Source organism: Corythoichthys intestinalis, chromosome 9, assembly GCF_030265065.1.
Source record: "Corythoichthys intestinalis isolate RoL2023-P3 chromosome 9, ASM3026506v1, whole genome shotgun sequence".
Classification (NCBI taxonomy): Eukaryota; Metazoa; Chordata; class Actinopteri; order Syngnathiformes; family Syngnathidae; genus Corythoichthys; species Corythoichthys intestinalis.
The window spans coordinates 52,282,390-52,307,505 of NC_080403.1; the positions used below are offsets into that span (position 1 = coordinate 52,282,390).

Sequence of the window (25,116 nt, forward strand, 5' to 3'; positions counted from 1 at the left end):
CAATCTTGGTGACTCATGAGTCACATGTTTGACCTCCTTGGCCAAGAAAACTGAGTGTCTTCTCTCCTTATTTTTGGGTAATTTTACAATGTCTACCTAAGGATCCATTTTTGAACTTGACAATCAGAATCGAGTGAAAAGGATCGGGTTTTTAGTTTAAAAAAATATATATGTATATATATTAGGAGTGGGAACCTCAGGGCACCTCACGATACGATACAATTCGCGATACAAGGCTCACGATAATGATTATTTCACGATATCACGATACAGCGATTATCAATATATCGGTCAGAAATTTGATACAGGATACTCTACGATACAACTGTTGAAGTGAAAAAAAAAGATGTTTCAAAATAGAAAAAAATACTGTTTAAGTCATTTATTAAACAGTGACACCTTTTCAGTGCAACATTGCTGTAAAATATAAATCTGCAAATTGTGTACCTGCACATATAGAGGAAACAAAGCACAACAACTGATATCTCTTGGAGAGATCATGATGATTGGCACCCTTAATTTCTTTAAAGTTTTAAGTCTTTTGAAAAAAAATTTAACAGTGCTGTAGGTGTCAGTCAGCAGTTGAGCTTGGAGTGGGGCAATGATAAAATTGGTGGGTCTTTTCTTCGTATATGACCTTTGTTGCCAAAAGCATTGGTTTGAGCACTTCCACCATCTGCGTCAGCATTTGAGATGTCGGACTCAATCAGTCACATTCTTCCTCACCTTAAAAACAACAAAATAAATAAAAAAAATATTTGCTACTTAATAGCTTTTGAGCTGAAATCCTGATTTTTTTTGTGTGTGTGATGGAAGTATTGAGTTAATTAAAAAATTACGAATTGAATGTATAGAAATTAAAAATGCAATAATTACCTATTTTCAATATGAAGGCTACATTAATTACCATGCACATCACCTTATATATCTTGGAAGCTATTCAAGCCATTTTTATAGCTTGTTGTGTCAAAATGGCAGTCATAACAGTTTGTGTCGTAAACTAGATGGAAAGTGGTTCTCAAATAATATCAAATCAGTAAATTCATGTAGGGTTGTTCGATATTCATTTTCATTCAGTTTAGGGTGCTGGTTTATTTTACATCATTCAACACCAAATGTCATTAAAATAATTTATGTAAATTAAAAAATCAATTACACTGCAAAACTTTCTTACCTCAAGTGATGAAAGTGATTCAGTGAAGAAATCCGGTGTCCAGTTCGTCACCAGCCGCCAGTGAACCTTATTTTTGTTAGACAATTCTTGCATACAGCAAAGTCCTTGTTCACCTTACTTACTTTCTTGTTTGTGTAGAATCTAAAGTGTGTCCACATGTGTGATTTGTAGCAATATTTTTCTCACTTTTTCCTCCACCGTTCTCACCAAGCTTTTTAATTTTTTTCAACCCACTTGGAGCTTCCTCTCTTGTTCTCTAGACAACTTGTGCGCACTTTACCTTCACCGCCACTCTCGAGCGCTCCTAGTGGACCGCCAAAGAATTGTTTAACAAACATTGAGCAGTTTACACTACATGATCCAATGGCCAATATGTCAAAAGTATCGATACTTGGCGGGAGCATATCGATAACCAATCGGGTTACAAAATATCGCGATATATCGCTGTATCGAGATATTGTCACACTCTTAATATATATTAGGGCTGCAGCTATTGAATATTTTAGTAATCGAGTAATCGACTGAAAATTCTATCGATTAATCGAGTAATCGGATAAAACATATTTTTAGGTGAAGAGCAATTATAAATATACATGAGTAAACAAGATATTTCATCTAATCTTGAACCCTTTTCAGTCAATCAATGTCTTTATTTTCGATGTATATTGTTGAAAACAGCCAACAATTGCATCTCAGATGTAACTAGAATTAAAAAAAAGACTAATTCACTGCTTTCACTCAAAAAACGTTTAGATCTTATTAAAAAAAAAATATATATATATATATATATATACTGGACTGTCTCAGAAAATTAGAATACACAATATTCTAATTTTTTGAGACAGTCCTGTGTATATATACAGGACTGTCTCAGGAAATTAGAATACACAATATTCTAATTTCCTGAGACAGTCAGGAAATTAGAATATTGTGTATTCTAATTTCCTGAGACAGTCCTGTATATATACACAGGACTGTCTCAAAAAATTAGAATATTGTGTATTCTAATTTCCTGAGACAGTCCAGTATATATATATATATATCTTACCTAAAAATGCCGTTACGCTTGATAACACACATCACTTAAAAGTTAGGATTTTTTTCCTACGTGTTTCAATTGAATTTCTATTTGTGTCAAGCCATTTTTAAGTTCTAGTTAAGTTTTAAGTTAGTCTAAACTGTAAGTCCTGATAGGATTTTGAGTTTTTGCAGTGTTCAAAATAAATATGATACAGGCTGTATTGAAGCACATTAGGGACCAGTGCTACTTGGTGTTTTATCCAGCAATGACTTCTGAGCTAAAATTGACAGTTAGCATTACTGAGTTTTTATTTGACACCCTCATCACTCCACAACGCTATGTTATGTTAAAGCCTGTATGTAAGACACGTTAGCCACGCATCGACAGTGGTCATAATTAATAGAAACCTAGCCCTCCGCAGGGCTAACGTTACGTGAGCTTGTGACAGTAACGTTAATCTTATTTATTAGCGCTTAGCACTCTTTATTAGCGCTTAGCGCTCTACTGCTTTAAGATGGCGGCGGTTTACTAACGCTGGCCAGACGCGGCCGAGTCTGTCATTTCGCATCTAGTTCAACATACATGTGATCTCTATGAGACGCTCCCTGATACCAACTAGCATCGTGCGGGCAAGTATTTAGCAACGTCGGCGTCGTGTGTAGCGGCTGTCTGCTGCAGTAAGTTTTGTTGTTGTTGTGTTTTTGCTTCGTCCTCTACGCACGTAACATCAGCGCGTTGTCCCGCATTAAAAGTAGTTCGAGCAAAACGTGCGGCTTAGAGCTGTCAAAATAAACGAATACTCTAGGTGAATAGAATTACTCGGATCAGTTTTTAAACTCGAGTTACTCGAGTTGCTCGAGTATTCGTTTCAGCTCTAATATATATATATATGTATATATATATATATATATATATATATATATATATATATATATATGTATATATATATATATATATATATATATCAGAGGTTGCGCTAGACATTTTTGTTGTCCGTCATTTTGACTGACAGCCTGACAGGGTCATAAAAATCCGGTCATAATCTATTTTTCACCAACGTCACACAATGATCTTAATTGTGGTTGTCAGCCCAAAATCTTCTAAATATATATTAAATGCATCTTACCAGATATAAAATGACTACTACGTAGTCTGTGGTGATCGTTTGGTGCCCAGATTTCTTGTCGAATTACAGCAGTCCATCTCGCTCTCCACTTCGGGTCTCTCAGAATACAGTAGAACTTCAAGTCTCTCCGTCTATCTTCTCTGTTACTGCAACCAACCGCCACACACGCCTTCACCATTTTGATTATTAATGTTAACGAGCAGAAAAACACACCGTAATAGGAGGCATGCACGTAGCGGTAATGTGTAAACACGACAAGCTGACGGATAATATGGCGGCTCCAGTCAGGGGGGCGGAGTTTTGACGCCATGTTATTGGGGTCTATACACAGGCGGCAATCTAGTCCACCAATTGGATGATGCGCTGGCACACCAGGTGCACCAATAAGAACCTCGCGTTGATGTGTCAATCACGGTGCCGCCGCCAGACCCCGGTGACGCTACAATATTCTGACAGAATAGCCAACGACTTCATGCATTAAGAGAGACAATAGCTAATTAATATGCTCACTCGCCACCCTGTGGTCTGGGGTGTGAATTGCAACCTGTCAAAATGACGGACGGACTTCAGTTTTTTCCGTCACCGTTTTAAAAAACCGGTCAACGACGGAAAATATTCGGTTAACGCGACCCCTGATATATATATATATATATATATATATATATATATATATATATATACATATATACATATATATATACATATATATATATACATATATACATATATATATATTGGTCGATCTCTAAAAATTGGTGACATACAGTATTCTCACACTCATCTTTTTCCAATATGATATCGGAGCAGAAAACAGGTTGCAATAGTGTGAAGATGGTAGATTACATGTATGGATTAAAGCCAGTCCGTGTCGGAAAGTGCGCTACCGGTTGGAGCCGGGCGGCAGTGTTGGCTTTCGCCGCCGAGATATCACTCGGGCATTTAGCTGTTACACAAGCATGTTATTGGACGCCATCTGAGACATACAGGCGTGCTTATTATAGCAGCCATTGTGAGCGAGACGTCTGTCAGCAGTGAGAAGGTGATGATCGCAGCAAACTAGGTCGACTGCTGTTTGTTTCTTACGAGGCTAGTACTGTAAATTACACCATTCAGTACACCTACTCCATTCCATTTACTCGTTGGCAACCTTGAGTTATTCTATATATTTAACTGTGTCATAGCTGTTGTAATGACTATGCAGGAGTACCTAATATCCTGCCCTGTAAAAGTTAATGTTTCCAATGGTGCCAGACTTGAATTCCCAGAGTCACAACCCTGCTGAGTCACCCTAATGAGCCAACAATAGGAAATTGCAAAGTTGTTCCGAGCTGCTTTGTGTTTAAACGAGAACCGGTTTTAGAACTTCAGCTAATTAATCAGCTGCCGTGCTCATTGTTGCTTGAGTAGAGATTTTTTGTTTTTTTTAAGGAAGGTAAATGAAAACCTAGATTCATTAATGGACCCTTGAAAAAAACAGCTTGACACCAAAATGACTGACTTTCTTGTCAGGCATGGATTTTTTTTTTTTTTTTAACCCAATGAGATGTTCTTTATAAATTTCATTTATCTAAGTGAAACTGGCTTTGGAAGGTGAATTTTATAGGGAAGGTAAATGAAAACCTAGATTCATTAATGGACCCTTGAAAAAACAGCTCGACACCAAAATGACAGACTTTCTTCTCAGGCATGGATTTTTTTGGACCCAATGAGATGTTCTTTACAAATTTCATTTATCTAAGTGAAACTGGCTTCGGAAGGTGAATTTCATAGGGGAAAAAAATCCCAAGAGAAAGTTTGTATTGATCGTAAAATGGCTTTTCATGGAGCTACATTTAAAAAAAAAAAAAAAAAATCCCCATGACGCAATAGCCAAGGTGACCCAAAGTTACTTTCCACCTTTCAAAGCACTCAGGATTTTGAGGCTTGCCATAGCATGGCAAGTGGGCATTTGCGTGTTTCTTTTTCCAGCACCATTTTCTGCGTATGTTCCGGGACCTGTTCCCGTCTCATCATCCCTGCGCTTTCATATGTGGGGGAGAGTGGGGGGAGTTGTGCCAGTTTTTACTTAAAGTGACTTTAAAGTGAGGTCATGATAGTAATCTATCCAACTGCAATATGAACTTATATTTCAGAATGTGGTGCATCTTTGGGAACAATCATTTTAGATCTGAACTATAATATTTAAGAAATATAGCTTTCTCAAAAAAAGTGGTCTTTTGGCACAACTTGCCTCCAGTGCGGGGTAAGTTGTGCCTTTGGAGAGAATGCATTGGGGTAAATTGTGCCATTGATTATTGAAGTGAACTAGTATATTTAAGAAAAATAAAATTCAAAATGAAGGGGGCCACATTTGGTGTGGTAAAAATGCGTGGGGCCGAACTTGGCTGATGTCCTTTACGTACAACAGGGGTAGCCAACGTCGGTCCTTGAGGGTCCCTATCCAGCTTGTTTTTGTGAGGAACAGCATTTAGTGTCTAAGCTACTTCATATGCTGGTAGCAGGTACTACTGACCAATTAAGTCTGTGTGCGGTCCAGATGTTATATATTTTATGACAGAGGCTGGGGGCTGGATGAAATTTGACCACGGGCGGCATTTGGCCCCCGGGCCGGACTTTGGCCATGTCTGCATAAATTGGAATGTCCAAGGTGCTTTCTTCTGAGCAACTGTACACAACCGCTTTCTTAATTTTCTTGAGTTTTGTTTGATTTGATTCTTTAAGAGCCCTTTTTATCTGCATAAAGTTAGTAAGTTGGAAGTTGTGCTTAACTTACCCCAGACCCTGCGACACAAATCACCCCAACCCCACCTTTTTGGAAAAATTGCATCATCCATCAATTTTGAGTTAACATTGTGCTAGCTGTACAGATTCATTGAGTAGCTTACCAAAGCAGTAAAACATGTGTGAAATGTTTTCAAACTTAACATAACTGTTCAGACACAACAATCAAAAAAACATGATCATAGAAATTTTATTTTGAAAGGCAAAAAAACAGTCTTCTTAACTTAAATGTGCTTACCTCTCATGCAATAAGGCTCTCTTCTTTTCAGGATGAGTGAAATGACTGAGTCTTCAAAAATGTGTGGTCACATGACCATTTTTTTCTATGGTTTCCTAGAAACGGGGTGGCACAACTTCCCCACTGGCACAAATCACCCCACTCTCCCCTACTCTGCGTTCCGGCACCCTCTGATTTACAAATTAAAGACCAAATATGAAGTAAGGTTGGCCAACCATATTTTTGAATAATATCAATGGCTAAACAATTAAAAGCATATTTTCATTATTTCTTTTAACGCAACCCTTCCAGATTCTTTGTTTAACCCATAGCAACGCCCTTGACAACGAAAATGCTTTTCTTCGACAATCTTCGGAAATCTTCGGAAATTACGTCACACAGAGAATTGCGAGGGAAGTGCGCCGTAGAACAGTATTGCTTCTCGGTAAGATGCCACAGCGGTGTGTGGCGATGTATTGTTCTCAATCTAAAGAAAACTTGTATGAGTGGCCAAAGGATAGCAGGGCGCGTAAATGGACATCTTTCTTTCGCACAAAGCGAATGAATTTCACGCCATCATCGAGTAGTGTTCTCTGCTACAAAAATTTTGAAGATGCCTGCTTCCTCAACCGGTCTGCTTATGATCAAGGATTTGCAAAAAGTAAGTGTGATTTTTGGATAGATGACTGATGACTTTGTCAAAGCAGAGCTGCCAACTGTTGTGGAATGAGCAGTAGAAGGTAGCGACATTAGCCGAAAGGTAACTCAAGGCAAAATCCCGATCGTGTTGTTGAATGAACAATAGAAGCTAGCGACGTTAGCCGAAAGCTAACTCGTGGCAATCCCCGCTCATAGTTGTATTGAGTTCATTTTGCCTACACTTATAAATTCGTCAAAACTTTTCTTTTATCCCAGGCAATAGTAGGTGGTTTACCGTAATTTCCTGAATATAAGGCACACCCGTGTATAATGCGCACCCCAAATTTACTTGTAAAATCTAGGGGAAATTATTGTACCCATTTATAACGCGCACCCTAATTTTAGCACCGACAAATAGAAGAATACAAGAAAACAGAGCTCGTGTACAGATACAGAAATGTCATTTTACTGACTGGTGAAACACAGCACAAGCATAGCACATTGGCAGTTCAAAACATTACCATAAACTTACAATATTTACGGTAATAATAGTATTTGACAACTTCTCCAATTTACCAGAATCTAGGAGAAAACAAAACAGATGTGACTTTCCTTTTAAAGGCTGCTGTATAACTTGCTCGTTTCATCATGATGAATAAATGTTTCTTCCGTGGACTGATACGGTAGATGAAAGTGAGAACGTAAGTCGGAAATCCGTGAGAGCTCATCGCTATCAACATGACAGTAACAATAAGAACTATTGTTATTTGGGTTTGAGTTTCCCGAGGGACAGATATAGTTGACGGACACAGGAAGTCTGGTGCTTACGTTTGTTATGGTCCGAGTTGCGGAGCTGCAATAAAAGTTGACTCAAATGAGTTCAAGAAACTAAATTCTGTGCTTTATGAAGAGTGAAAAACGCAGAATTTAACACAGACGAAATCATTTGGCCGATTAGAGTGAAGTATTACCGAAACAAAATGGTGACGTCACGTACCGTAATGGTCAGCAACGGGTCACCACATACGTTTCTTCAACACAAAGTGGCCGTGTCAATAAAAAAAAAAAAATCGGTCTTTATATATATATATATATATATATACTGTATATAGATATTTCTGTCCATCCCTGTAACCGTGTATAATGCGCACCATGATTTTACAAGTTGATTTTGGGGAAAAAAAGTGCGTGATATTCAGGAAATTACGGTATTTACCTGACATTTTTCAGCGAACACTTCCGCCTTCATCAGAGTCCGAAGAAGGAAGTGTTCATGTCAGGTAAATAAAAGCTAACGTCACTAGCTTCTACTGTTCATTCCACAACATGATCGGGGATTCGTTAAAACTTTTCTTTTATCCCAGGCAATAGTAGGTGGTTTATTTACCTGACATGTTTCAGCAAACACTTCCGCCTTCGTCAGAGGGTCCAAAGGCGGAGGTGTTCGCTGAAACATGTCAGGTAAATAAAAGCTAACGTCGCTAGCTTCTGCTGTTCATTCCACAACATAATAGGGGATTCGTCAAAACTTTTCTTTTATCCCAGGCAATAGTAGGTGGTTTATTTACCTGACATGCTTCAAATCATAAAAATAATAACAGTCTATAGCTTACCAATCTTGTAATCTCGATGGGTCTTGTCTCAATTCCATGTCAGGTAGTCTGGGCACATTGTTTGCATCCTGATTAGCATCTGGCTAATACATGTACGGTCCAACATAAAATTCCAACCTCCTCCTCTTCCTCCAACTCTTCAAAAACTTGGATCTCCTCACTTTCCCTTGATTTATCGCTTATATCGCTGTTTGAAGGGCTTTGTATGGCGGCCATGTGGAGCGCTACCATCGCTGTTCTCGGTGTGACGTATCACTACCGGGTTCGTCCCCTTTCAGGCTTGAACTTCGGAAACGTGACTATTTTGTCAAATATACAACATATACATTATTTTTTTCATGCTTTATTTGTTGGACAATGTTTAATTATATTGATTGCGACCCTATTTGGCATTTTATGAAATTACTTCACATTTGGTCTTTAAGCACTGGAACTCACGTTAGCCTTGTGCTTGGCCCTGAGGGAGTGCCATTAACCCAGTACTTCTCAAATAGTAGGGCGGGCCCCCCCTGGGAGGCGCAGAACGATGCTGGGGGTGGCACATGTGACCTTGAAGAACATACTTTTTTGCCGTACTAGAATAAACTGTAATTGTACATCCACTGATCGGATGGCAGAAGCACTTTCATTTTCAGCATGTGCGCAGTATTTTTGAACCAAACAAGAGCACACAGCAAAGCGCACTGGAGATATGAAAAGCGAAGATGAAGAAATATGACGAAGCGTATGTAGCATTTGGCTTTTGGCTAAGACTTCTAGTCCACTGTGAGATTTCTCTTACAATGTTCGCAGCAAACAGCAGGATTTTTTTTTTTAATTTCAGCGAAAACGTGCCGAATATTGCCAACAATCGTCCCGCTTTGTCAGTGTTACATCAGTAAACCAGCGAGCACTGTCAGCATCACATAAATTGGCATACCAATCTGCTTAATGCAAAATAACCCAACACCACAGCAAAGGAGCTGATACTGCCTGTAGCAAAAATAAAAACTGTCTGTCCAACGACAGTGTCCTTTTTGTTCTATTTTTATTTTTTTGTGTGTGTGTAATTGTTTGGCATATTGTGCTCTCGAGTTAATGTTGCTAATCAATTTGAATGTATGATTATTTATTGATTTTATCAATTTTTCTTTCAGTATTGAACGGTCAAAAAAATGTATCTTGAGTCTATTTTAGCTGTGTGGATATGTTATTATTATTATTTTTTTTTACACTTTTTTTTCTTCGTCAATATTAAAAAGGACGCAATGTTATGCAGAGGTGTACTTATAATAATAAGAATTTTATAGACAAATGATACTACAGTATATTTATAGTGGTGGCAGAGAGTTGGGGGGCGCGGAACGTTTACATCCTCCTTCAAACTCAATGCATGTTTTAGTATAACTTTGTGTAATATTTAAGATATTCTTACAAGCAATTACCCATATTAATTTTTGTAGTTGGGGCAGGGCTCATTCCGAATCTCCCTGCGACTAGCAGTGGAATACTGAACCATAAAAGGTCTTGCTATGGTTGTTCTGCCCTGCAGTGATGATGCAGGAATTCAGGTTGAATCACTCACGGTCAGCCTGTAGCGAATTAGCCTGAATTTCCTCCAGCGGCTGCGCGTACATTTGCGGCTTTAAATGAAATGTGAGGCGTAGAATCTACTGCGTCTGGAGAGGTCATTGTGCAGTCGCCGCTCCTCCCCCATTGTTAGCTACCTGTTGCTTACTCCCCTCTTGCCTCACTATCTGCTACCGTCCAGATGCGAGAAGGTGACGGCAGTCTTGAATACCGCTGCGTGCCGGGTAGGTGCTATGCATTGTGTGCACGCCGTGGCCTAGTTTCCGCTAAACAGTCGCGTTGAAGCTTCCCCCTCCTCAACTGATGCTACTTTACTGCAATCAGATGCTATTTATCATCCGATCACACCCACCCTCACAGAACCTAATCTAGAAAGTCTTCCCAAACATTTGGGATACTAGAAGGGGGGTGCATACACAGATGGAAGGATTGATGGTTTATCGTTGTCAGTAGCCCCTTTCAGACATGCTCTGAAGTCTAATAAAGTGACTGTGAAAATGCAGTAATTTACTTCCGAGCGACATTGTTGTCAGAATCAGTGTTTTTCAAACATTTTATAGCAAATACTACCATGAAAAACAATTCACATAATCTGGATTAACTCATTAACTGCCTCTGACTGAGTGAGTGGTCCAATCCATTCTGACTGGGTCGCCCCGATCACAACACATATTATGCGAATGCTAAACATAAACTGAATCTGCCCTGGCAGTGAATGGGTTAACAAATAAACATAAAAAAGCTTTGAGGGAATACATACGTACATGAAAATATAATTGGTAATAATAATAATATACTGGACTGTCTCAGAAAATTAGAATACACAATATTCTAATTTTCTGAGACAGTCCTGTATATTGTTCTATGTAAAGGACGTCAGCCAAGGTCGGCCCCCCACATTTTTACCCCGCCAAATCTGGTCCCCTTTGCAAAAAGTTTGGACACCCCTGCTTTAAATGGTGGATTAATGTACAGGACTGTCTCAGAAAATTAGAATATTGTGTATTCTAATTTTCTGAGACAGTCCAGTAAACTACAGGTATAGACCCTACTCACCTACGTCACAAAATGGGCGTGTCGCTGTTTCCGGCCGCCATATTGTACCTCTTTTTCAGACCTATTCTCATTGTTTTCTATTAGTCGAGCAAGTTATAGAGCAATTCATGGAAGCCCCGGTGTTATCTGACGCTGTAAACTCATTGGATCCGTTGCATAAAAGGCGTTACGTGGAAAAGCTTCAGTTTATCCATTCGCCAGATCCGTATTTGATGCCTAAATCGATGTTTTTCGACCCGCTGGCTTCGCCTGACATCTGATACCCACACAAAATCAGCCTATTCTCACGAAAGTTTGAAAAACTTTAAGAGCTTGGAGGCTTATAAATGCTACGTTGCTGGTAAGGTGAAACACGTCCTCGTACACGAAAATTCGGCAGGAATCTTGTGCTCGGAAGGTGAGTTACGAAATTTTCAATTGAAAATCTTTTGTTCTTGCTAACATCCACTGTCAAGTCTAATGTATTTCATGTCATTTGTCAATGGAGCTAGGGCTTTTAATGTTTATATGGTTTAGCGATAGCACTAACTACATACATACGTGTATGTTGTCGGCGATTAGCCTAGCAATGATCTTAATTGTGGTTGTCAGCCCGAAACCCTCTAAATATATATTAAATGCATCTTACCAGATATAAAATGACTACTACATAATCTGTGGTAGTCGTTTGGAGCCCAGTTGTCTCGTCGAATTCCAGCAGTCAATCGCGGCCTCCTCTTCGTGTCTCTCGGAATACGGTAAAAATTCAAGTCTCTCCGTCTATCTTCTCTGTTTTTGCAACCAACCGCCACACACGACTTCACCATTTTGAGTATTAATGTTGACGAGCAGTAAAACGTGCAATAATAGGAAGAATTTACGAAGCGCTAATGCATTTCTATGGCGAGTATGCGGACATCATGGCGCGGGGGCGTGGCTGTGACGTCACGTGAGTAGGGTCTATACCCCAGGTTATGAACGAGTTCCGTTCCCATAGGCGGCGCTACTATTCAGGCGAAGTAGGCAATCGCCTTAGGCCCCCAACCAGTAGTGGGCCCCCCAACCAGCTGCCCTTGCCCCAACGAGCAAGGGCTTGGGCCACTGGAGCCAGCAGCACCCCCAACTAGCTTTCAGATTCCCGGGAAAAATGACAACGATTAGTTAAACATTCAGCCTTTTAAATGCTCTGGTGAGGCGGGCTGTGGTCCGGAAGAAGGGTATATTTGGGCATTGTTTAGGATTATTGTCTGTTGTCGATTGGACAGGAGGATTTGGGTGTTACTGTTGTCAGGGCAACGAGAGTTAAGGATTTTTCCATCCTCAACGCAACGTGAGTGTTGAGTTCCTCCGTATCAGATGTTCCTTGTAGCAAGACAAGATGTCCCGCCTTTTGTTCTGGACTGTCCAGTAGAGCTGATTGCGGGATTTGGTGGTGTAGACATGAGCTTGTAGATGTCTTGCATATTACCTGCTTGTCAGCGTCGGTCTTATTCAGTCAGCTGCATCACGCACACTTTGGTCTTCCGTGGTCAGAAGGCGTCCTGTATCTGTTCTGCCCTTATCTGCCTGTTGTCTTGTTGGTTCAAATGGTAATCATTTCAAGTTCGACTGTTCATAATATCAAACATATTCTGCTTGTCTTTCTTAAACTATGATATAAATTATATTTAGTTTATATTGAGTGTGTTAGAGTAATGCAAACAAACAGTAAATATGAGAAAAGATACTATTCCCTTTGATTATATTAAGTGTCTTTGAGTAATACGAAGAGTCGAACGGTAAATTCCGGTAAAGATACTACTACGTGGGTCCTGTTAACTCATTCACTCCCAGCCATTTTCACTGGAGCAAGGCCCTTCGCTCCCAGCCGTTTTACTGGATTTTGACTGATATTGCAAGGCCCACAGAAAATTCTGTTCTATTGCTATATCAACATGGAACCCACCAAAAGAAAGATTAGACTCTTCTTTCAGCAGAAAAAAGTAAGTTAATATCTTTTTCCATTCTTTAGAAATCAGCATTAGAAAATAGCTTAATTTGAGCAATTTTCCAATTTCTGATGATAAAACGGAGAAATTGAGCTTTTTGTGAAAGCCTACATTTCAAACATAACTTTGACTTTAACACTGCTATTTTTTGCTTTAATTACATCCCAAACATCTGAAAAATGTTTTCCTTTTACAAAATAACAGAAACAACAAGACAAATAGAGCTTTTGATAGCAAAGTGACAATTTATTTACACATAACTAACTGAAAGATGACGCTATTCTGGCCACGACAGCCAGTTAAAATTTTCCCTCATCGTTGCTTGTCTCAAAAAGATGAATTATTTCCAGTCTCTGCCGGCTCTGCTCGCGAGCAGCACGGACTCAACAGCATCTAGTGGTCCCGGTCGTTCTCCTCGGTCGTCCAACGCCTGGCATCCAGTCGGTCTTCTTCCGCCTTCGCCCCGGCTTTGTTGCTTGGCCATTCGTTGCCGCTGAATAGGGTTTTGGGTCTTACCAAATGCGCTACTGCCCTCCAGTGGCCAGTTTTATTGCTTTAAAATGGATTTTCAGCTTTGTGCTTTGGAGATGAATCACAACCCAAAGATGTCTCTTTTGAAAAAAAAAAAAAAAAAAACGTAAAAGACGTATAAATACAACTTTGGGACACTGAAACAATTAAAAATAGAACGTATTTATACAGTGGGTCAAATAAGTATTTAGTCAACCCCTAATTGTGCAAGTTCTCCCACTTGAAAATATGAGAGAGGCCTGTAATTGTCAACATGGATAAACCTCAACCATGAGAGACAGAATGTGGAAAAAAAACCCAGAAAATCACATTGTTTGATTTTTAAAGAATTTATTTGGTAATCATGGTGGAAAATAAGTATTTGGTCAATACCAAAAGTTCATCTCAATACTTTGTTATGTAGCCTTTGCTGGCAATAACGGAGGCCAAACGTTTTCTGTAACACTTCACAAGCTTTTCACACACTGTTGCTGGTATTTTGGCCCATTCCTCCATGCAGATCTCCTCTAAAGCAGTGATGTTTTGGGGCTGTCTTTGGGCAACACGCACTTTCAACTCCCTCCACAGATTTTCTATGGGGTTGAGATCTGGAGACTGGCTAGGCCACTCCGGGACCTTGAAATGCTTCTTACAAAGCCACTCCTTTGTTGCCCTGGCTGTGTGTTTGGGATCATTGTCATGCTGAAAGACCCAGCCACGTCTCATCTTCAATGCCTTTGCTGATGAAAGGAGATTTTCACTCGATACATGGCCCCATTCATTCTTTCCTTTACACAGATCAGTCATCCTGGTCCCTTTGCAGAAAAACAGCCCCAAAGCATGATGTTTCCACCCCCATGCTTCACAGTGGGTATGGTGTTCTTCGGATGCAATTCAGTATTCTTTCTCCTCCAAAAACGAGAACCTGTATTTCTACCAAAAAGTTCTATTTTGGTTTCATCTGACCATAACGCATTCTCCCAGTCATCTTCTGGATCATCCAAATGCTCTCTTGCGAACCGCAGACGGGCCCGGACGTGTACTGGCTTCAGCAGGGGGACACGTCTGGCAGTGCAGGATTCGAGTCCCTGTGGGCGCATTGTGTTACTGATAGTAGCCTTTGTTACTGTGGTCCCAGCTCTCTGTAGGTCATTCACTAGGTCCCCCCGTGTGGTTCTGGGATTTTTGCTCACCGTTCTTGTTATCATTTTGACGCCACGGGGTGAGATCTTGCACGGAGCCCCAGATAGAGGGAGATTATCAGTGGTCTTGTATGTCTTCTTTGGTCTTGGCCATAGTGGAGTTTGGAGTGTGACTGACTGACTGAGGTTGTGGACAGGTGTCTTTTATTCCGATAATGAGTTAAAACAGGTGCCATTAATACAGGTGACAAGTGGAGCCTCGTTAGACCTCATTAGAAGCAGTTAGGCCTCTTTGACAGCCAGAAATCTTGCTTGTTTGTAGGTGACCAAAGTACTTATTTTCCACTCTAATTTGGAAATAAATTCTTTAAAAATCAAACAATGTGATTTTCAGTTTTTTTTTTCCACATTCTGTTTCTCATGGTTGAGGTTTCCCCATGTTGACAATTACAGGCTTCTCTAATCTTTTCAAGTAGGACAACTTGCACAATTGGTGGTTGAATAAATACTTATTTGTCCCACTGTACATTTGACACCCCTGATTTTGAGTTTACAATGAACATGTTTAGGGAATTTGGGAGGAAGCCTGAGTACTTCCATTCTGTGGCCCAAATTTGTATTAACTCTAATCATTAATCTGGGATGACGTAAATTCACGTGTGCTATTTTAGGTCGCTGCTTCAGTGTAAGGTGAGCGTGCAGCTTCTGTGTCAAGCTTTTCTCCGTGCGTGCAAGCCAACATTTCCTCTGATGTATAAAGATTGCATGATTTAACTGTGGTGCAATCAGGCGAAGCTATTGGTAATGGCCTACTTAGGTTAACATATGAGCTTCAGAACATATTAAACGTGATTGGCCCCGCTTTCCCCTTTTGTGCCCACCTTGCAGCAGCCGTTACTGCTACCTTCACTTGACGCCTGCTTCTATTTCTGACACCAGCAAAATGTCACTCGCTGCCATTTTGCACCGGAGCCATTTGACAGCTCGCTCATTCGCAGGTGAACAAGCGTTCACGGAAAGTCGGGGAAAGGTTGAACGTGATTGGCCGCTGTTGTTCTCCTGCTATGAAACTTGGCATGTGCGAGTAAATGTTAGTTCTGCGAGTTTGGAAATAGCTAAGTGTGTTTGACCCCTTCGACCAAAGCCAAGCTCTTGTGGATTTGTGTCCGATAATTAGGAGTTGTTAGTCAGACTGTGTACAGTGTACAGCAAACCTCCACATTAGTCTCTGTCGGGTTGTAGTTCATTATTTAATAGCAGCGCAAAATAGATTTGTTTATGTAAAATTACCCTAATGATGTTTTACATTTACATTTTTCCAATAAAATGGAACGAGATGAACCTACAGTAACAGGCTAGAAATGAATACAACTTTTAGACACTGTGAAACTTTTAAAAAGTTGAGATAAGTAAAACTATATTTAACAGTAAACTATGAACATGAAACAACTTTTACCTTTTGACACTTTTTGACAATTTGATCCTTATTCATTTGATTTCCTATTCTTTTTAATATTCAGATAATATTCATATTGAGACTGAGTCAACAGCACCAACGCTAATGACTTTTCATATTAATACTAGGGCTGTCAAACGATTAAAATTTCTAATCGAATTAATTGCAGCTTAAAAATTAATTCATCATAATTAATTACAATTCAAACCATCTATAAAATATGCCATATTTTTCTGTAAATTATTGTTGGAATGGAAAGATAAGACACAAGACGGATATACATATACATTCAACATACGGTACATAAGTACTGTATTTGTTTATTATAACAATAAATCAACAAGGTGGCATTAACATTATTAACATTCTCTTAAAGCGATCCATGGATAGAAAGACTTGTAGTTCTTAAAAGATAAATGTTAGTGCAAGTTATAGAAATGTTATATTAAAACCCCTCAACTAGTAGCTCGCCATTGTTGATGTCAATAATTACACCATGCTCACTCATTGTGCTTAAACCCATAAAATCATTTGGACCCAAGCGCCAGCAGAGGGCGCCAAACACCAAAAAACAAGTAACAAGCGAACATTACACTTTTGTCATTTTAATCTGTCTGAGCGGGGCATGTGCGTTAATTGCGTCAAATATTTTAACGTGATTAATTAAAAAATTTAACTAACGCCCGTTTACGCGGTAATTTTGACAGCCCTAATTAATACATCCCAAAAACAAAGCTAAGACAATATAAGAACACATCCTCTGAAATTTCCAGATTACGACGGAGTATTATGGGCAAATGAAGGAAAAAATAAAAACACACAAAAAAAAAAAAAAACTGCGAGAAAATCGAACTGTAAAGTCGTACTGAAACTATGAGCAGATGTGGGTAGTGCAGACAAAAATTTTACTCAAGTAAGAGTAGCATTACTTCAAAAAATGTACTCAAGTACAAGTAAAGACGTATTTGATGCAAAGAATACTCAGCATCATGATTTGGGGCTGTTTTACTACCTTGGGGCCTGGACAACATGCAATCATTAATGGAAGAAAGAATTCAAAAGTTTATCAGGATGTTTTGCAGGTAAACCTGTGGCCGTCTGTCAGACAGTTGAAGCTAAATAAACATGCTGCAACATGACAATGATCCAAAACACAGAAGTAAATCAACTTCAGAATGGTTTCAGAAGAACAAAATACACGTTCTGGAGTGGCCAAGTCAAAGCCCAGACTTGAACCCCATTGAGCTGCTGTGGCATGACCTATGAAACAGCACTTCATGCCAGACATCCCAGGAATCTGACTGAACTACAGCCGTTTTGTAGAGAAGAATGGGCCAAAATTAGTCCTGATTGATGTGCCAGACTGATCTGCAGCTACAGGAAGCATCTGGTTGAAGTTGTTGCTGCCAAAGGGGGGGGGGCACAAAATATTAAATGTGATGGTTCACTTATTTTTCTGTCACTGTTTGCATACTATCCTCATTAAAATATGAAAACCTATAAATGTTTGGCTGGTTTTAGCTAAAGGAGACACTGTTTTTTCATCTGTGTGATTTTGACAAAGATCAGCTTACATTTGATGATTTCATGCAGAAATGTGAGAAATTGCACAAGGTTCAGATACTTTTTCATGCCACTGTGTGAGTATAAATCATTCTATTGACAATAATTTCATGTGGATGAGCCAAAATTTTAAGGATTTTAAAACCGATTCTAAAACACAAGATGCTTTCAATATTGTGGATTTTAACGGAGACAGCAACACGGTATGTAAAGTACGTAGCGGCTTATTGAGCTACATTAGCCCTACATAATAATATCACTTGGCCGTTTCAAACAAGCGGCAGCCTAGTGCGAAGGGTTCAGTTATATTTATTCATTGTTTATGTGGGGGCGAACTTCCATTGGACGGCAGCTTTGGGTGGAACGGCAGGTTTGAATGAATTTGCGCCGAGAGGCGGGGCCCGAAATTTAGCCTTGCTCTATTTTCAGAGCGCCGCCGTGCTGACTTCAACAACGCATTCAATAGCAGATGGAAAGGCGTACTTATATCAGTGCTATCAGGTGGTTTCGGCTGACAGATAGACTAGTACGAAAATCACAGCTGACAATACCTTGATAAATACGCTTTTTTAAAAAGTTTAGCGAGCTCTGGGACCCTCGAAAATGTGTTACCTCGATTTTGTTGTGTGGAAATGTAGTTCACAAACGACAAAAAACACTATTCACCTTCTCACCGATACTAGTAAAACTATATTATGCCCTCTACTCCTTGAAACAGGAAAAGTCGCTGTTTTCTTGTGCAACAATATAAAAAAAAAAAAAAAAAAAAACGCATTGGTGCTTGTGACTATTGTAAATATGCTTGCAGCTTTTTACTTCCTGACAGCGTATACTTCATCGTGCCAGATAAATATTGTTTTTCAGGTCTGCTGCTACTTTTCAGCAACATCATGATTGGTTCTACAAGTTATTGTACTCATACATTAGTACACTATGGAGTGCAAATGCATTAGATGGAAGCCAGAGTACAATCCTAAAGGTGTTATGTTACTTAAATGCATTTCCTATAAGCCATTTAGGACTGAAATACGTGCTGGAAGAGAGCTCCATTACTGATGCTGCGAATATCGTACCGAATACGGGTGTGCTTTTAGTCTTTGATATATTTTACTTCCTGGACGTAAACCACTCTGTCATTCAACTCATTTAAAAAGCATGTTGAAAAAGGTGTCTCGTTTTTAGGATTTGACAATATCTACAGTATCTTGTCACGATGGTAAAGCTGAGCTAGCAAACAGGTGTATTCAAGTCATTGAGAGATCCACTTCAGTCGACTTGAGTCAGCTTTGTGTACATGTGGCTAAAATTTGGGGTCAATATTTTAAAATATTCGGAATGTCCCTAATACAACGCTGGCCAAAAGTATTGGCACCCCTGAAATTCTGTCAGATAATGCTCAATTTCTCCCAGAAAATGATTGCAATTACAAATGCTTTGGTAGTAATATCTTCATTTATTTTGCTTGCAATGAAAAAACACATAAGACAATTGGAATAAAAAAATTAAATCATTATCATTTTACACAAAACTCCAAAAATGGGCCAGACAAAAGTATTGGCACCCTTTGAAAAATCATGTGATGCTTCTTTAATTTGTGTAATTAACAGCACCTGTTACTTACCTGTGGCACATAACAGGTGGTGGCAATAACTAAATCACACTTGCAGCCAGTTAAAATGCATTAAAGTTGACTCAACCTCTGTCTTGTGTCCTTGTGTCATTGAGCATGGTGAAAAGAAAGAAGATCAAAGAACTGTCTGAGGACTTGAGAAGCAAAATTTTGCGGAAGCATTGGCAATTTCAAGCCTACAAGTCCATCTCCAATGACCTGATAGATAGATAGATAGATAGATAGATAGACACAATGACATGTATGTTTGCCACTAAAATTACTGCGAACCAGCTTTCTAGTCGCCGGTGAAGGAATCTGACCTTTTAGCCAGACCGCCGGAATCGCGCCAGCCGAACCGCCAGACCCACGCTGGCGCAGCTCCAATGCCCCGGGCCGGCGGGACCCCGGCAATCCAGCCAGAAACTCAGTGCGTTCACCCTAGTCTTAACCGTTTGTACGGACTCCATTTTGAAAGGTTTAAAGAAAGCTCACTGAAAACAAGTTGACAATTTATCTGGATTGACAGTGATCAAACAGAAAGGCGAAACAGGCACAGACTCAGGCGAGGAGGCAAACCCATTCCAAGGTCACCATATTAGAAGTCAACAAAAGGTTCCCGAGAAAAATGACAACGCTTATGTAACCCCTGTAGGGTCAACAGGAATTTTTCTAAGTGGGCACGTGCACTTAGATTTGTGTCTTGAAGGAAAATTTTGGTGTAACAAGAAGAAATTTAGCACACAATACATAACTGGAGCCACGAAAGTGTTAAAACTGAAAATTACAATTGAAATAAAACTATTTACAAATATTTACAATATATTCACAATGACTGCCTATTAGAGCCGGCTCTCTAATGTATAACAGTCCAAATTGATACAAAAAAAAAACATACATTAAAGTGTCCCTTCAAAATAAGGGAAGAGTGTCCCAATTTATATGAAAATAAAAGTGCACTGTTCAGTTTTTTCTTTCCAATCCACTGCAGAAGCAGTTCGCAATCCTACCACACTGGAGAGGTAGAAGTTGAAGATTGTGCTCCTTGGGAAAAGGAAGCAGTCAGGTCCGTCAATCAAGGGTTAGCTCGCCATTTCCCCCTTCAGGGAAAATCCAGAATCCAAATCCAGGGTAATTCAAGGGTGATCAAAAAACCCAGAATGTATAAAACAAGGCTATTAAAAATTATTTTTCTAATTCCCAACCAATGTTATTTTTAACAACATTAACTGCAGTTCAACTCAATTTAATAATTGAGTTGGGTCTGTTCTCATTTAAACACAAATACAAAAATGACATTCAACACTGAAAAGAAAAATAAATGTTGCCATTGTCAACAATTTAGTATCACAGAGAATAGGAGTGCATATGGTTCAACTCCTGTGACTACATTTTTACACTTAACTGTAGTTCGCACCTTTGCAGAAACTCACCAAGACGCATTCAAAGAGCTTCACAAACTCCAGGCTCAAGGAACTCCGGTTCCACTCCCTTCTCTATTCATCAACATACAGGATGACAATTATTTTACTAACTTTAGCCAACAATGAGTTAACAAAATGATTTATTATCTGCCGAACTGGCCAGCTAATGCTAGCGTTAGCGCCGATTACCTTGAGAGGCTAAACTTACCAAGGACGAGTAAACTGCACTTTTGCCTCACGCACAGTCTCCAACTGAGCCCACGCTGATAAGAAAGTGCTACAAAAGGTTAACTCGCTTTTTGGAGGGATATTAAACGTAAAATGTTTAATAAATTCGCTCAGTTGCTCTCCTATGCAGCACCTCTCTGCTGGAGCAGCTCACAACGCGGTCAGTTGAAAAAAAGGGGTTGGTCTCATCGCGTTGCTGGTAATTTTCCACTGGCCCTGTCCTTCCAGAGGGGTGGAGACCCGTTTCATCTATAATTCACATTTTGTGAAATAGATCATTTATAAACTAAAATAATTGAAATGCAAATATAAAATTAAAAATATTTAATTCCATTCAATTGAAAATATTTACTCAGTTACCCATTGGGTTACACTTAGTTAAACATTCAGTCTTTTGAAGGCTCTCGCAGAGTGGGCCGTGGCCAGGAAGAACGGTGTGTTTGGGATTATTGTCTGTTTGTGGATTGGACAGGAGGATTCAGGGGTTACTGTTGTCCGGGCAACGAGGGTTGTGGATTTTGCCACCTCAGCGTCAAAGGGGCTCTTGGAGTCTTATCAGTCATGTTATCAGTTGGGTATCGGGTGTTCTCCAGAGCTCCTTGTGTTGGGACAGAGCGTTCCATCGGGAGAACTCGCGAGGCGGGCCGTAGGCAGGAAGAAGGGTGTGTTTGGGATTATTGTCTGTTTGTGGATTGGACAGGAGGATTCGGGAGTTACTGTTTTCCGGGCAATGAGGATTGTGGATTTTGCCGCCTGAGCATCAAAGGGGCTCTTGGAGTCTTGTCAGTCGTGATATCAGTTGGATATCGGTTGTTCTCCGGGGCTCCTTGTGTTGGGACAGAGCGTCCCGCCGGGAGAACTGATTGCCAGAGTTGGTGCATCAATCTTGCTAATGACGCACACGTTAGGCTTCCGTGATAAGAAGGCGTTGTGTATCTTTTATGCCCTATATTCTGCTTGTTTTCAGTAAACTATGGTATAACTGCTATTTATTTTATATTTGGTGTGTTAGACGGTGCCTACGAGAATAGGTACTATCTCCTTCACTGGTCACCATCGCCGTTTCGCGCAATGTAACAATTTTTTTTTTTTTTTTTGTAATTAACTCATTTGCTCCCAAAAAATGTATAAATACATTCTATTTTTAATTGTTTTAGTGTCCCAAAAACGTATTTATGCGTCTTTTACGGTTTTTTTCACAAGCGGCATCTCTAGGTTCTGATCCAACTTTGCTCCAAAGCACGCTTAAAGTCCAATTTAAAGCAATAATACTGGCCACTGGAGGGCAGTAGACATTTGGTAAGAACTCATATCGGACCATGAAAGGAAATGAATGGAGAGAAATAGGAAACGGAAGTTGGAAGAAGTAAGAAGTGTGAGAAAAATGTGGAGAACGATGTAAAACACAAGGCACATTCATCCATAACTGGCTATATATTTCAATCTACCTGCTTTCTATTCCTCTTGTGCTTATCTCCATTGCTGATTTCAATTATTATTATTAGTAGTAGTTTTTGTTATATTTTTGTTTTATTTTTATTTATTTATTTTTATTCTATTTGTGATTAAATGCAATCTTTTGTCTTGGTTTTTACGTTGTATTGATTTAAATGTGATTTTTATGATCTTCATGTGATGTAAAGCACTTTGAATTGCCTTGTGTTGACTTGTGCTATATAAATAAATTTGCCATGCCTTGCCTTGCCTTCACCACACAAGTTCCCTAGGTGAATTCTGTAATGAGGTAGTGGTCACTTGAAAGAAAGATTTTAAAAAATCTATCTTGCTCAGACAGGCGGTGATGAGGGAAAAATTTACCCTGTCTGCCGATACAGCTGCGGCCTCAACAGCGTCATCTCTCAGTTCAATAGTTTAGTTATGTGTAAATAAATTGTTACTTTGCTGTCAAAAGCTCTTTTTGTCTTGTTGTTTATGTTAATTTGTTGAAGTAAAACATTATTCAGATGTTCGGGATGTCACAAAAGCAAAAAATAGTTGAGTTAAAGTCAAATGTATGTTAAAAATGTATGCTTTTACAAAAAGCTCAATTTCTGTTTTTTCCATCAGAAATAGGAAAATTGCTCAAACTAAGCTTTTTTCTAATTCCGATTTCTAAAGAATGGAAAAAGATATGAACTAACTTTTTTCCTGCTGAAAGAAGAGAGTCTAATTTTTTTTTTTGGTGGGTTCAATGTTTAAATGGCAATAGAACAGAATTTTCTGTGGGCCTTGCAAAATCCGTCAAAATCCAGTAAAACGGGAAAGAAGGTGGTTGCTCCGGTGAAAATGGCTGGGAGTAAATGAGTTAAAGATTTGTCTGCAAGCCAGATGCAGCCGTCAAAAGAGCCAGATCTGGCTCGCGAGCCATAGGTTCCCGACCCCTGTTCTAAAGCTTTGTGACTTACGTCACATTACTTTCTTGCACGAATAAAATACATCATTTTAAATATTTCGGTTCATTTGGGAGTCGCAAACTGGGTTCAAACCTGGAATGTCAGCATATTTGGGGTCATTCTTGACTTTATCCAATTTCTAGAATTCATATCCGAGTTCGTACTCTTAATTTTTTCAGCAACGCCTTCTTTCTAAGCCCCACGGAGGTCGGCGTTCTCCAAAGACAAGCAGTTCCGAGCTATCCTGCATTGTTTGCTGTTGTAAATACATTTTGGCTTTGTCTTTGTGTGTAGACTATAACACCTAATCAAGAAATGCCTTGACGTTGTTTACCCGAGAGAAACGGATTGGCTCGACGTGAATGATACCTTCAAAACCAGAAAAAGGCAAAGTGGGCTTGCTTCCAGGCCCACCAAACAATTTCCGACTTCAAAGCGGCATTAGCGGCTCCATTAAAATCCTGTCAGCCTTTTTTTCCCTTTATGGCAGCTCGAGGCTTGCGGGGAAGAGAAGAAATCACTGTCATTCACATGCTAAGTGACTATAGCAGTCATGTGGATATTAGAGGAAGGAAAGAACTACTCCAGCATCCATTCCAATGCCTGGGAAGAAAAAAATGGGGGAGGCTTTTGAATATCCTCCTCTGAACCATTATTTGTGCAAAAAGCCGCAGTTTCAATGCCTCCGTGTCATGAAGCTTTAACCATGTGCGCACCGTAGAGTCCCAGATGCGATCGGTTAAGCAGCTGTTCAATCCCTTTGCTCTGAGCTCTACAAGCTTATCATTCCAGCACATTAATCAATGAGGCAATTACACATATCTCCTCCACCGCGGGCCCCGTGGACAACAGGTTGTGGGTCGGCAGAACTCGAGGTGCAAAGAGGTCGGCCCCGAACCATACATCAGCAGATGATTCACGAGCGTCCTCTTTCTCCTTTTTTTCTCACGCTTCACAGGTCACGGACGGAGGCACCATCAAGCAGAAAATCTTCACCTACGACGCCATGTTTAATACCAACTACTCTCATATGGAAGACTACCGCAGGCGTGAGGATCTTGTGTACCAGACAACTGTCCGGTAAGACTCGTTTGCAGTGAGCGTCTTGAATTGAAACCACCGCGGACACTCGTTTAATGAATTGGCTGCCATTGACGGCGCTGGACGTCTAATCCATTTTTGACTGGGATGGAGAGAATGAAAATTCCTTGCAGTTAAAAACGGATTGGGCGTCCAGTTCCTCAATGGCAGTTAGATATTTTTTCTATTATCAGAGGTCCGAGAAATGCTTGATTTGCGTACTATTGCCTCTGACATAAAGGCCATTTGTTCAGTGCGTTGTCTATTGCATTGAGCATTGAGCCCTACGTGATCAAAAGTGTGCTGTCTACACATGTGGATGCCACGTCCTTTTTATTTATTTATTTATTTAACTTCTATAGCATAGACTCCACCATCAGTTGACAAGACTGCTCCCACAGACATTCATACAGTGGGGCAAATAAGTATTTAGCCCACCACCAATTGTGCAAGTTCTCCTACTTGAAAAGATTAGAGAGGCTTTTAATTGTCAACATGGGTAAACCTCAACCACGAGAGACAGAACGTGGACAAAAAAAAAAGATTAT

The 25,116-nt window shown here is 39.7% G+C and overlaps 1 protein-coding gene across 2 annotated transcripts in view; it reads left to right on the forward strand.

The window, feature by feature from the left end:
- igsf21a (immunoglobin superfamily, member 21a) overlaps positions 1-25,116 on the forward strand; it is a 623,523-nt gene that overhangs the window by 325,392 nt on the left and 273,015 nt on the right. For both annotated transcript variants that reach the window (XM_057847132.1, XM_057847131.1), the window contains one exon: positions 24,447-24,568. In XM_057847132.1, the coding sequence (XP_057703115.1) occupies positions 24,447-24,568 (122 nt within the window). The remainder of the gene's footprint in view (positions 1-24,446; positions 24,569-25,116) is intronic.